Below are 12,743 nucleotides of genomic sequence, written 5' to 3'. Positions count from 1 at the left end.
CCGTCCTTTCTTAAGGACCACTAGGGCACTCATTGATGTTTATAGTGGTACTATTTGTTTGGATTATCATGGAGAGAAGTTCACTTTCAATATTGATGATACCATGAAAAATCCTCTTGTTGTTAAAACTGTTTGTGCCACTAACATTACTGACCCTTCTGTCCAAAAACATCTTGAGACTAAATCTGTGCAGGACAAGTTGGAACCGACCTTGATCAAAAGAGCAATTGGTCTTGATGCTCGTGGGATGAACAATGAAGAAGTCAAAGAATCTACCAAGTCTCTTCATGCTCACTCGAAATTGGCAGATTCTGGAAATACGTTCTGTTTGCCCAAACAGGACAAAATTCTTCATGATGACCCGAAATTCACAGGTTCTGGACATACGGTTCGTTTGCCCAGACGGAAGCCACGTTATAGAACTCTGCATTTTAATGTGGAACCACCCGACTTAAAAGATAAGTGTGAGGAGGAGCTCCGTTTGGAAGCCTATAATACCAACATGGGGTATGCAGATCTAATAGCGATAGCTTATCACAAGCATCGATTCTGGAGAACATTTGAAGTCGGTGAAAAGGTTCGATTCATGCTTGGAAGGCAATGGATAGGTCCTTTTGAGATACAGTTTGTTTGGCCAGACGGACCAGTGGAGATTAAGAGTTTGGCTACGGCAAAGACGTTTGTAGTCAACTATCACAAGTTGGAGCCATATTGCGATGCATCTCATATGACAACAGTGGAAGAAATTCCATTGTCACCTCAGACGAGATTCTGATTGCATCAACAGTCGAGCCGACGACGTTAAAGAATGGCGCTTATCGGGAGGCAACCCGATTTTCTTTCCCTTTGTTTCTCCCGTTTTGTTTTTCTTTTTCTTTATTTCTGCTTCGTTCAGTTTTAATTCCCTTTCTTTAGATTTAATTTTAATTTCAGTTAAAAAAAAAAAAAAAAAGATCGATGGGAACTTGGCAGCCCTACAAGAGAGCATTGCGAACTTGAGCGCCACCATTCGACAGGAGATGAGGCGGCAGCGCACACGGTGACTTCCTTCCTTTTCTTGTTTTGTTTCGCATTCTTTTTTTTTGTGTTGTCTTTGTGTTTTTTGTTTAGTTGTGCGTTTGTCTGCTCCTTGCTTATGCTTTGTTTTGTTTGCTTGAGGGCAAGCAAAATCTAAGTGTGATGGGGCGTCTTTGAGCTTGTTTTCTGTTGAGTCCGCGTTTATGCCGTTTTGTGTGTTGTGAGCCTTGTGATTGTTGAAGTATTAGTGATAAGCATGCTGCCCGGTTGAGTTGTGTGATGAACTTGAGGTTTGATACTTGAGATTTGGGATTTTGAGATTGAGAATTTTGTGTTTTTGTTGGATGAAATTTGGAATGACAAATAAGAGTAACAATGAGTAATAAGCCACATATAAGTGAGAATTGAGCTTACTAGAGTAGAGCACTCTCTACTAATTTTCTTTTTGAGTGGTTTGTTATTCATGAAGTTGTGATATGTTGTGAGTCATTGCTGATGCATGATAGAAGGCACTAGGGTAGCCTTTTGGCTTGCTTTTGAATTCCTACCGAACATTAACCCCTAGTGAGCCGTGTTTGAAGCCTTGACCATGTTCTTTCTTATTAGTCACTAAATAATTAAGCCAAGGCCTGTTTTGGACTTTCTCTTTGGCCCAGTGATGCATGTCTAATTCTGAACTTCATTCCATTAATTACTAGAGAAAGTTAAGCTGTGTTCTTATGTGCCGTTTGCCCAAACTGCTGTCTTGTGTAAAATGATAAGAATCTGTGATCCGTTTGGCCAAACAGTGGCATTGATCAGTTCAGTTTTCTGGGATGGGAGCAGTTTTGGGAGACGATTTATGGGGATCTTTTGTAGATGATGATTGCATGTTGATTGAGGATATAAAAAAGGAAAGGTGTTGCAAAAAAAAAAAAAAGAGAAAAAAAAAAGAAGAAAAAAAAAAGAAAAAAAAAGAAAAAAAAAAGATGTTGCACCAGTTTGATTTGAGCATGTAGTATCATTGCTATTGTTGGAGTTTTTCCCCAAGTTTAGTTGCTTTCTTCTTTCTCTATAAACTTGAAATTGTGGATGATGGTTTGGATTGGATGTGCACACTTTGAGTTTCAATGCTTGAGCTTAGGACCCCTAGGATCTTGCCAACATCATGAATGGTCCTTAGCCCCAATACAACCAATGAGAAAAGACCTCCTTGAGTTACTATGTGACCATGACATATCACGACCGATTGGATCTTCCTTCTTGAGTGTGAATTTCCAAATACATCTTTGAGAGAAGAGTGAATGTGGAGAGGAATTTGTTGTTGCTTGATTTGGACTGGATAGACAATGAAAACACTTGTTTGATATTTCCTCTTCTTGATTGGAGAGTTGAGAATCGATTGTGAGTTGCATGGTTCGATTTGGCAGTATGTTACATTACTAGTGTTTTGATGATTGCTTGGCTGTTGTTTTTAGTTGAGTTTGTCGTTGTTTAATGTCCTTGTTCTTTTCTATTTTCTTTCCGTTAGTTGTTGCGTCCGTTGTTTTGTTCTTTTCTTGCGAGTTTTTAGTGTCGTGTCGAGGGGGGAAGTTTTGTCTAGATAGCTATGTCCTCTATTGAGTCTTTTCTTCACTTCATACTTGAGGGCAAGTATGATTCAAGTGTGAGGGGATTTGATGTGTGTGATTTAGTTATCTATTTTTGTGTCGTTTTGCCGTTGATTTTTCCTTGATATTACCCAAGTTGGTGTTTTGGCGCAGGAATTGCGTGGATAGAGAATGAAGATTGCAGATGCCGGGAGATGATGAAAGTCGAGAATTTTGATGAAGTTGGCATGGTTTTGAAGAGATAATTAGAGCTGGGCTTGGAGTTATTTATTTTATATTTATTTAAGCCTTAAACTCTTGTTTTTATTTATTTTTGGGCCTTTGTGGTATTGGTCGATTAAGCCCATTTAGTGGGCTAAGAGACGGTTTTGTTTAGGGATTTAATCCCTTAGTTATTAATCTCCTCCCAGCCGCCAACTTTGGAGTATTATATATTAGGGGTTGGGTTACTTGCCGAAGACACGTTTTTATTTTATTAGATTAGGAGGATAGGTTAGGTTTATTTAATACACTTTCTTGCACCACACGTTTTTTCCTCTAAATTTTAGTTTAAGAATTTTTTTTATTTTCTTTTTGCTTTTGTTCTTGGATTAGCGGTTGCAGTAGATTAGTTGTTTTAATTCAAGGAGTTATTTTCTTTCTTTCATAGTTTGATATCTTGCGTAAGTTTGGTTAAGTTGGATTGGGAGATTGAAGTTTCTGGTAACAAGTTTTATTTAATTCAATTGCAGTTTTATTTCCTTGTTTCATGTTTGCTTTTATTTGTTTGATTGTTTTTACTTGAAGTATGAATAGCTAATTTCTTAATTCGGCGAGAATAATGAAGTATTGATTTAATAATCTGTGAGACCTAATTGAGCATAAAATTGGTTCCTGTTGATTTCGATTTGTTCCTTGTGTTTAAAGATAGTTCTGATTTAATTTAAGCCTGATCAACTTAGGTTAAATTGGATTACAGTCAATTGGTTCCCTCAATCCGTAATTGTTGGAATAGGGCTGATTAGTGATAAAGCTACCATGTTCGTAGTAGGAATAAATTGGTGGATGAATTATTACTAGCGTATCTAGGATAATTTATGTAAACTGGGTTCCGTCATCTTAATGCTATTAGAATATTAAATCTAGGTCTGGCGTCTCCAGCTAGGTTATATTTTAATAAGGGAAATAAGCAGGTCTGGCGTCTCCAGCTGTTTATCGACACAGTAAGTAGGAATTGGGATACGTCCGTTGCGTTTCACGGTATCCTATAACTGGTTGGTTGATAGGGATTAATTAATCATTGCGTCGATGATCAGAGTCATTAAATTAATATGGATTTATTCGAGCCGAGTTACCTTTTCTTTGATTTATTTCTAGTGTGATTTTCGTTGATTTATTTATTTTCTTAGTAATTTAATTTTTCTATCACATTAAGGCGTGGTGGCATCACCAATTTTATAGATTTTAGGGAATTGAATGATTTTTATCTGCTCTCTGTGGGATCGACCCTGCTTACCATTATACTAATTTATTTTGGTAATTCCGCAGGAATTATTTGGTGGTTGGCGACGTCCACCAGAGATCAATAACAAAAGAAAGGTAAAAAAAATTGAGTCTTGAGCAGTAGACGGGCTGCCTCGCTGGAGACGTCTGAGCCATCGATTCCTGAAGTAAGAAATAATTAGAGATTTATTAATTTGAGCAGTAGACGGGCTGCCCGCGCCACGGTGGTCCTCGATGGCCGCCGATAGCAGAGAGAGAGGGAGATTGAGGGAGTGAAGTAGAGAGAAGACAGAGAGATAGAGATTGAGCGAGGGAGAAAATGACAGAGCGAGATAGAGGAAGAGAAAAGAGAGCAGGGCGGCGACCGCCGGCACTGCATGCGCAGCGGCGCGACATCATGAGAGAGTGATGAAGAGAGCTTACCTGAGACAGAAAAGGTGGCGGCGCGACAAGCAGCAGCGGCGGCGGCGTTATTCGCTGGAGAACAAGAATTGTGGAGAGGAAATTAGAAACCCTAGATCTATTTCTGATTTGAGGAAAAGGGGAAGAAAATGAAGGAAAAGAGGGGAAAGAAGGGAGGCGCCGGCCTCGCCACACCGGAGGTGGCGAGAACCAGCGACGCTCACTAGAGAAGGAGGGAGAGAGACGGTATAGCAAAGAGGGAAAGAGAACGCAGAGGAGAGTAGAGAGGATGCTCAAGGGGGGGGGGGGGGGGGGAGAGAGAGAGACCATCTTAATTAAAAATAAAATAAAAATAATTTTTTTAACGGTGACTTAATGGTGTTAAAACGCAGGGGGGAAATTGCTACGATTTTGCCACGTTGAGGTAGTAAACAGCGCTTACCCTGACTATAGGGTCCTATACGCGATAGGAGCCCCAACGTTGGGGGGGATTTGGTACTTAACTCTATTTATTTTATATGACCAAATTCGGCAATAGTAATTTATTTGAATTTATTTTTATTTAAATTTTGAATTGTGAGATTTAATATTGATTCAATATATGTGAGAATGTTTTAGATCAATTCGAAAATGATAATGTATTTGAAGTAATTTTTCATGAACAAACTAAATAGAAGAATCTATTTATTTTACATGCATCTCAAAAGAATCCTTTTATTTATATTTTTTAGTGGTGAAGTTCAATAAAAATCAATGCAAGAATGACAAAATACCAATGTGGGAACGCTGATAAGCTAATATATGAATAAAGATTAAGCCTTTTATTAATTAAGATATATCATTGTGAGATTAATGTGAGAATGAAATTTATTTCAAATTATTTTACATGACCAAAATTAAATTGAAGAAATTATTTATTTCGTATATATCTTAGTATCACTTTCTTTATTTTATATGACCAAATTAAATTGAATAATTTATTTATTTAAAATACATTTAAGTATTTCTTTTATTACGACCAAATTCATTTGAATAATCTATTTATTTTGAGAATATCTATACTTTTTATTTAGGATGTAAAAATGTCATATGGTGTAGAATTGGTTGTGAAACAAATATAAATTGTGAGAGTGCTACATAGGATAAAGAATAGTGGAGACCTCTCAATATGTAGATAATTGATATAGTACATAGATAAATAACAAAATATAAAAAATCAAATTTAAGGTACATATTTGGATATTATACAATTGATTAAACTCATTTTGAATTTAGACAGAGCTCGCAATTCAGAGAGGGAAAAATGGTGTCGGGTTCAGGGATCTGCGCGAAGAGGGTGGTGGTGGACGCCAGGAACCACATGCTCGGCCGCCTCGCCTCCATTTTGGCGAAGGAACTCCTGAACGGGCAGAAGGTCGTCGTCGTCCGCTGCGAGGAAATCTGCCTCTCCGGCGGCCTCGTTCGGCAGAAAATGAAGTACCTGCGCTTCCTCCGCAAGCGTATGAACACCAAGCCCTCTCATGGCCCCATCCACTTCCGCGCTCCTTCGAAGATTCTCTGGAGGACTATTCGTGGAATGATTCCTCACAAGACTAAGAGAGGAGAAGCTGCTCTTGCTCGTCTTAAGGTTTATGAGGGTGTACCTCCACCGTATGATAAGATAAAGAGGATGGTTATTCCAGATGCTCTCAAGGTTTTGAGGCTCCAAGCTGGGCACAAGTATTGCCTATTGGGACGACTGTCATCGGAAGTGGGATGGAACCACTATGATACTATCAGGGAGTTGGAGAAGAAGAGGAAAGACAGAGCTCAGGCAACATACGAGAGGAAGAAGCAGTTGATTAAATTGAGGGTTAAAGCTGAAAAGATTGCGCAAGAGAAGCTTGGTTCCCAACTTGACGTTATTGCTCCGATCAAATATTAATGTTAGTGTTGTTCTTTGGCGTGGCAATTTTGATGGTTAATGATTTGCATTTTGGATTTATTTCTATTAGTGGTTCATCTCCTGGAGTATTTTGCTTTTATCAAGTCAAATTAAGTTGGAACTTTATTCATCACTTGATTTGGTTCGTTGCATTTTGCAGCCCCCGCGACTTTTTTTTTTTGTATTTGATGTTCCTACTTAAGTATGATAATAATTGTCAAGGTAAAAAAAAAACTCATTTTGAATTTATAAATCCACACCTGTATTCGTTTGAAAATCAATAAAGAATTATTTACTATACATTTTGATTGAAGACCAACTTATAGTAATACCCACCACTACTCATACTTATTTAAGTTATTGAAATATATAGATAATTAAATATAATTTGTTACCTTAGTTGATCATCCGTCTCAACCAAAATTCAAACGTTGAAAGGCTAATATATGAATGGAGATTAAGTGTTTTATCTAGATTATAATTATGAGATTATTTGGAAATGAGGATTTATTTCAAATTAATTTGAAGAACTTATTTATTTAATATATATCTTAGTATCATTTTCTTTATTTCATATGACCAAATTAAATTGAATAACCTATTTATTTAAAATATATTCAAGTATCATTTTATTTATTTTATATAGTCAAATTCAATTGAATGTGGAAAACTATTGCAATTATAAAAAAAAAATATGAAAAACTATGTGCTTGAAATACATAATTTAAGTATTTCTTTATCTAGATCTTCAGTGAATAAGTTCAATAGAATATTAATTTGAGAATGATGAAAAGCTAAAATATGAATGAAAATTAAGCTTTTTATTTAGGTTATGAGTTTAATGTGAAAATGAGGATTATTTCAAATTATATATGTAGACAATTAAATTGTCGTCGAATTAAATCGTGCCACGTGTAAATTCATGAATTAAATATTCAATTATATTTTCTATTTTATTAAATGGGATTTTATTCCTAATTAAATAGATATATATGATTAATATTTAATAAAATGAATTAATGGGCTTATTGGCCACTTAAGGCCCTAAGGCCCATGCATGAAGGCACAAAGCCCATAAAGCCCATGAAGCCCATCTCTAAAATCTATAAATAGAGGTGTTGGGATGCTCATTAGAACGAACTTGAAGAAGTGGAAGATCGAAGGGCATAACGAATTCTCTCTAGTATCACAAGTTGAAGTTGAAGTGGTGCAAGAATTGAAGGCTCCAAGCATCTTCAAGAATTTCATCAAATCTTCAAGTGATCTTCAAGTATATCTTCAAAGATTCAAGTATATCTTCAAGTCTTCAAGTATATCTTCAAAGCTTCAAGTATATCTTCAAGTGATCTTCAAGTATATCTTCAAATCTTCATCAAGTATTCAAACCTTCAAGGCGTTCTTCAAATCTTTAAATCGTTCTTCAAGTATTCAAGGATCTTCAAATCTTCGAGTATTTCTTCAAATGTTCAAATATTCCTGCGAATCTTTGAAGTGATCTTCAAGTATCCAAAGAAATCAAGTTCAAAAGCTTCAAGGCATTCTTACAAATTCTAAGAATGTTCTCAAATCAAATCAAGTTCAACGTTCAATCTAAAATCATGACTTGAGTCCCTTGGATTTATCGTCATCAAATCAAGTATTTCAAGAACCTTCGAGCTTGTTCAAGAATCAAATGGAAGAGAAGAATCAGAGGATTAACTAGAGATTGCAACCCGCATAAATCTATCTTCAAATCTATCAAATTATCTTTGTAACTCATTTTGTATTTTATCAAATTGAAATACAAAAAATTTGTGTTTACAAATTTTGGCACGCCCAGTGGGACATCTCTACCTCTCATCTCTACTCTTCACCAAAAATCTTGAACTATGTCTACTCAATCAAATGCAGCTGCTCCAGCTTCATCCAAAGCTTCTTCGGCAAACGTTGGTATGATCACGCGAAGCAAATCGAAATCATTGCAAGGAGTGTCCAAGCCGATCTTTCATCTTCCATCTATCCATGAAGAAGATGACAACTTTGAGAGAAGCTTCACATTCCCCACTGAAAATTATCAACTCCATGCAAGTGTCATGATGACAAACACTTCCACCATGGAGGAACAACTCTTGAACTTGACAAAGATGGTTGAATCTCTAACCAAGCACATCCAAGAGCAAGATGCCCAGATTGCAAAGCTCAAAGGAGAAAAAGGAGATTCAAGCCACGCCAACAACGGTAAGGAAGGCGAAGAAAGCGAAGAAGATGGAGAGAATAACGATGAAGAAATCTCCAAAGACAAGCCAAAGAGTGATGGAAAAAGGCCTTCAGGAAATGATACTCTCTTCTCGTCTGGTGGCCTCATTCCCATCGACCAACTCAAAGAGTTCATCGAAGCAACAATGAAGAATAACTCCGGCGGAAGCTCTAATTCATCGTTGACTTACTCCAAGCCATATACTCGGCGAATTGACAGTATGAGGATGCCTCTTGGCTATCAACCACCAAAATTTCAACAGTTTGATGGCAAAGAAAATCCAAGACAACATGTGGCTCACTTCATTGAGACGTGCAACAATGCTGGTACTTATGGAGATCACCTAGCTAAGCAGTTCGTTCGCTCATTGAAGGGAAATGCTTTTGATTGGTACACCGACTTGGAGCCAAACTCAATTGACAGCTGGGAGCAATTGGAGCATGAATTTCTCAACCGTTTCTACAGCACTAGAAGAACTGTTAGCATGGTGGAGCTCACAAGTTCACGTCAATTCAAAGAAGAGCCAGTCATTGACTACATCAACCGATGGAGAAACCTTTGTCTCAACTGCAAGGACCGATTGTCTGAATCATCTGCCATCGAAATGTGTATTCAAGGGATGCATTGGGGTTTGCAATACATCTTGCGAGGAATCCAGCCTAGAACATTCGAAGAACTTGCTACAAGAGCTCATGATATGGAGTTGAGCATGATGGCAAGCGGGATCGAAGGACCACCCATCCGAGAACCTCGCAAATTCAAGCCAGAATTCAAGAAAGGAAGCAAATCATCTGATGAAGCACCAAATAAGGAATCCATGGCGATTAAGGCAACTTCGGTGAAATTCTTAAAGAGAGAAGCTGGACAAGAAGGCAACCAGAACACTCTACGAGACAATCAGAACTCTTCCCGGGACTTGGGGCAAAGAAGACCTACCTTGAAAGAAATGCAACAAAAACAATATCCATTCTTAGACTCTGATGTTTCAGGAATTTTTGATGACCTGCTCAAAGAAAAGCTTATCGAGTTACCAGAAATAAAGCGACCAAATGAAGCAGGGAGGACAGACGATCCAAGTTACTGCAAATACCATCGTTTGGTTGGGCACCCCATACATGATTGCTTCATCTTCAAAGACAGGGTCATGCGGTTAGCTCGAGAAGGGAAAATATCTCTTGAAGAAGACGCTACTGCTGTAAATATGGTCTCCACCGACTTGAATGACATAATAGAAGGTATTGGAGCTCTGTATGATACATCCAATCAAGTAGATGAAGAACCTGAGCTAAATTTGGATGAAGATGATGATGCATTGGCAATCACATTCTCCAATGAAGACTTGCAGCTTGGATCTGAACCTCATAACAAGCCATTGTTCGTGAGTTGTTATACACAGGAGCAGAAAGTCAATCGAATTCTCATCGATGGAGGCTCAGCGGTCAATATTTTGCCACTAAGGACTTTGAAGCAATTGGGAATCCAAGTAGATGAGCTGTCAAAAAGTCGATTGATGATCCAAGGTTTCAATCATGAAGGGCAAAGAGCTCTTGGAACTATAAGGTTGCGATTGCTGATGCAGGACATGGATTCGACGGCGTTGCTTCATGTTATCGATGCCAAGACGTCCTACAATATGCTTCTGGGTCGACCATGGCTTCATGAAAATGGTGTTGTTCCTTCTACATTGCACCAATGCTTCAAGTACTATCAAAATGGCGCCGTAAGAAAAGTGGTTGGTGATCAAAAGCCGTTTACGGAAGCAGAATCACATTTTGCTGATGCTAAGTTCTATTTGGAAAGAACCAATGTCTCAATGGTGAAAGATGATACATCACATGACGAGTTGAGATCTTGCCAGGAGAAAAAGAAGGAAGAATCTTTTCTAAAGATGGAAGGATTCACCATGCCTTTAACGAAGATTGATGCCAAGAAGCCAATTCTCCAACCATTTGAAGGGTTTGTCCGACCAAAGCGAAGTGGCGTCACAGATCATGAAGATCTCTCAAACAAAGAACTCTCAAAGCACTTTGGTCCGAAGGCATATAAACTCCTCGTGAATGCTGGATACAATCCTCAAGAAAGCTCTATGTCAAAGTCTCATTTGGAAAAGACTGATAACGCGGGCCAAAACTCCAAAGCAGGTTTGGGATATACAGCGCAGAGTCCCGTTCGTATCGCCATCAAAAGAGCTGCCACTAACTATGTTAGCACCCAACAAACCCTGGAATCGTCAAACATTCAAAGGGTTCCTGTTTTCAGAATGATGGGTAGAAGAGAAGCTCAACGAATATCTGTCTTTAAAAGACTTGGCAAAGGCAAATCATGGAAACGAAGCAAGACAAAATGGAGTGATGAACTACACATAACAGAGAAATGGAGAAGTTTGATCCCTCCTCGAATGAAAAGATACACCACTTTGCTTATGCCATGTGGGAAAGAAATGAAAGCTCAAATGAAGACCACCATCTTCACACGAGATGCCATAGATGAAGAAGATAGAGAAAGTGTGGCTTCCTCTTACTACACTACTAATAGTGCTAGTAATCCAGTTCCTCATACTACTCAAAGTCAAGAGCCCCGTGAAACTGCAAGTCTCGTTAGAAGTGGCGTTATCACAACAAGCGTTGCAGAGAATATATCCTTCATACGCCAGAGAAATGAAAGCATAAAGACGTGTTTTGATTGCAAAGATCCTCGCCAAAAAGATGAAGACGCTGTTACAGCAAACCATATCACCTCCTGCGAGAAAATGGTCGTTGGAGAAGAGAATTCGCACTTGAGCCCCAAAGAACTGGAAACTTTAGATGAAGAGAGACTAGAAGTCCAACAAAAATTGGAATACTATCAAGCTCTTCTTTTAAGATCCTTCAACAAAGCAGTGCGAGCGCCCTCTTTTCAAATTGGAGACATGGCCCTCGCTGCAAGGAGGCCAATTGTTATCACTCTCAACGGAAAGTTCTTGAAGTACTACTATCCTTGAAGGGTGGTAGAAGTTGAAGCATGTATATATGTGTATAGTTATTTAAAAAAAAAAAAGCAAAAAAATAGAAAAAACAGAAAAAAAAAAAAATAGAAAAGCAGAAAAGCAAAAAAAAAAAAAAAAAAAAAAGCCAAAAAGATGAGTCAGATGAAAAACCAGAAATGGAGAAAAGCAAACAAAATGGAGTGTATGAAGACAGCTCCTTGACGCACGAGCCTAAACTGCATGTTACTCCTGGCCCGCATGAGTATAAACTGTGCACGGCACCCAATCTCAAACACCTGTTGATCCTATGAACTACGTTCTGACTTGATCCCTTTCAAAAGGGTACGTAGGCAGCTTAGATAATTTCTAGGTTCAGTCATGAATTGTGTTTGACTCTTTTCAATTTATATCATCAAAGTTATGATTTAAGTTGATTATGTGAAGCCGAATATGTCTCAAATTGGGAAGAAAATCAAGCCATCAAAAGAAGCACAAGCATTTGGAGAAGATGTCAAAATATCCATCACAAACCAAATAAGAATCATCAAGAGAGAAATGATAGAAACTGCGGTTTGCACCAATACTAAGCAAATGGGTCTTGATCCTCCAAAGTTCTCTGAGCAAAGATCAAAAGTGACTCTGAAGTCTTCAAAATTCCGCAGCATTTCCTCATCAACATGTGCAACTTTATGTTTGTCAAACTCTCTTTTGAATTATGGGGTTGCACCTCGGGCAATATGAAAGGAGGCACTATCTTGCTTGAAGAACAACGTCATCTCCATCTCCCACATCTCTATCATAGCAAGTTCTTCCTTCATCAAAGCAATTCGGACGATGGCTTCATTCTCCTTGGCTTAAGCATCAAGAAGAGAAGACTCAATCTTCTCGAGCCGCTGTGCAGAATTTTCCCAACTTCGTGAGACGCCAAACATAACAACAACTTCACTCAAACCAGACTCGAGCAATCCCAGGTCTGAGCGCACCCAAGACCTGTCAAAGAATTGAGTCATCTGGCATTGAGGTCAGCTATGCATCGCTAACTTCACTTCTCTCCAAGCTAAAGTTGAATCCATTCGTTGAGTGGAAATACACGTTCACCAAACACAATAGAACACCATTGAGTCATCT

The 12,743-nt window shown here is 38.2% G+C and overlaps 1 protein-coding gene across 1 annotated transcript; it reads left to right on the top strand.

Annotated features, from left to right (window-relative positions):
- The first annotated feature begins 5,767 nt into the window (after positions 1 to 5,767).
- LOC130987473 (60S ribosomal protein L13a-4-like) lies at positions 5,768 to 6,547 on the top strand. Its single transcript, XM_057911006.1, has one exon. It carries the CDS (start codon positions 5,794 to 5,796, stop codon positions 6,412 to 6,414), a length of 621 nt encoding a protein of 206 aa, XP_057766989.1. The 5' UTR covers positions 5,768 to 5,793; the 3' UTR covers positions 6,415 to 6,547.
- Positions 6,548 to 12,743: the final 6,196 nt, after the last annotated feature.

This window comes from Salvia miltiorrhiza, chromosome 6 (assembly GCF_028751815.1).
Source record: "Salvia miltiorrhiza cultivar Shanhuang (shh) chromosome 6, IMPLAD_Smil_shh, whole genome shotgun sequence".
Taxonomy (NCBI): domain Eukaryota; kingdom Viridiplantae; phylum Streptophyta; class Magnoliopsida; order Lamiales; family Lamiaceae; genus Salvia; species Salvia miltiorrhiza.
Note: the sequence above shows the minus strand (reverse complement) of the source record. Positions and strands in the feature narration are given on the sequence as shown.

What these genes read in the sequence shown, in the direction of transcription:
- LOC130987473 (XM_057911006.1), top strand. Translation starts at nt 5,794, where the DNA reads ATGGTGTCGGGTTCAGGGATCTGCGCGAAGAGGGTGGTGGTGGACGCC.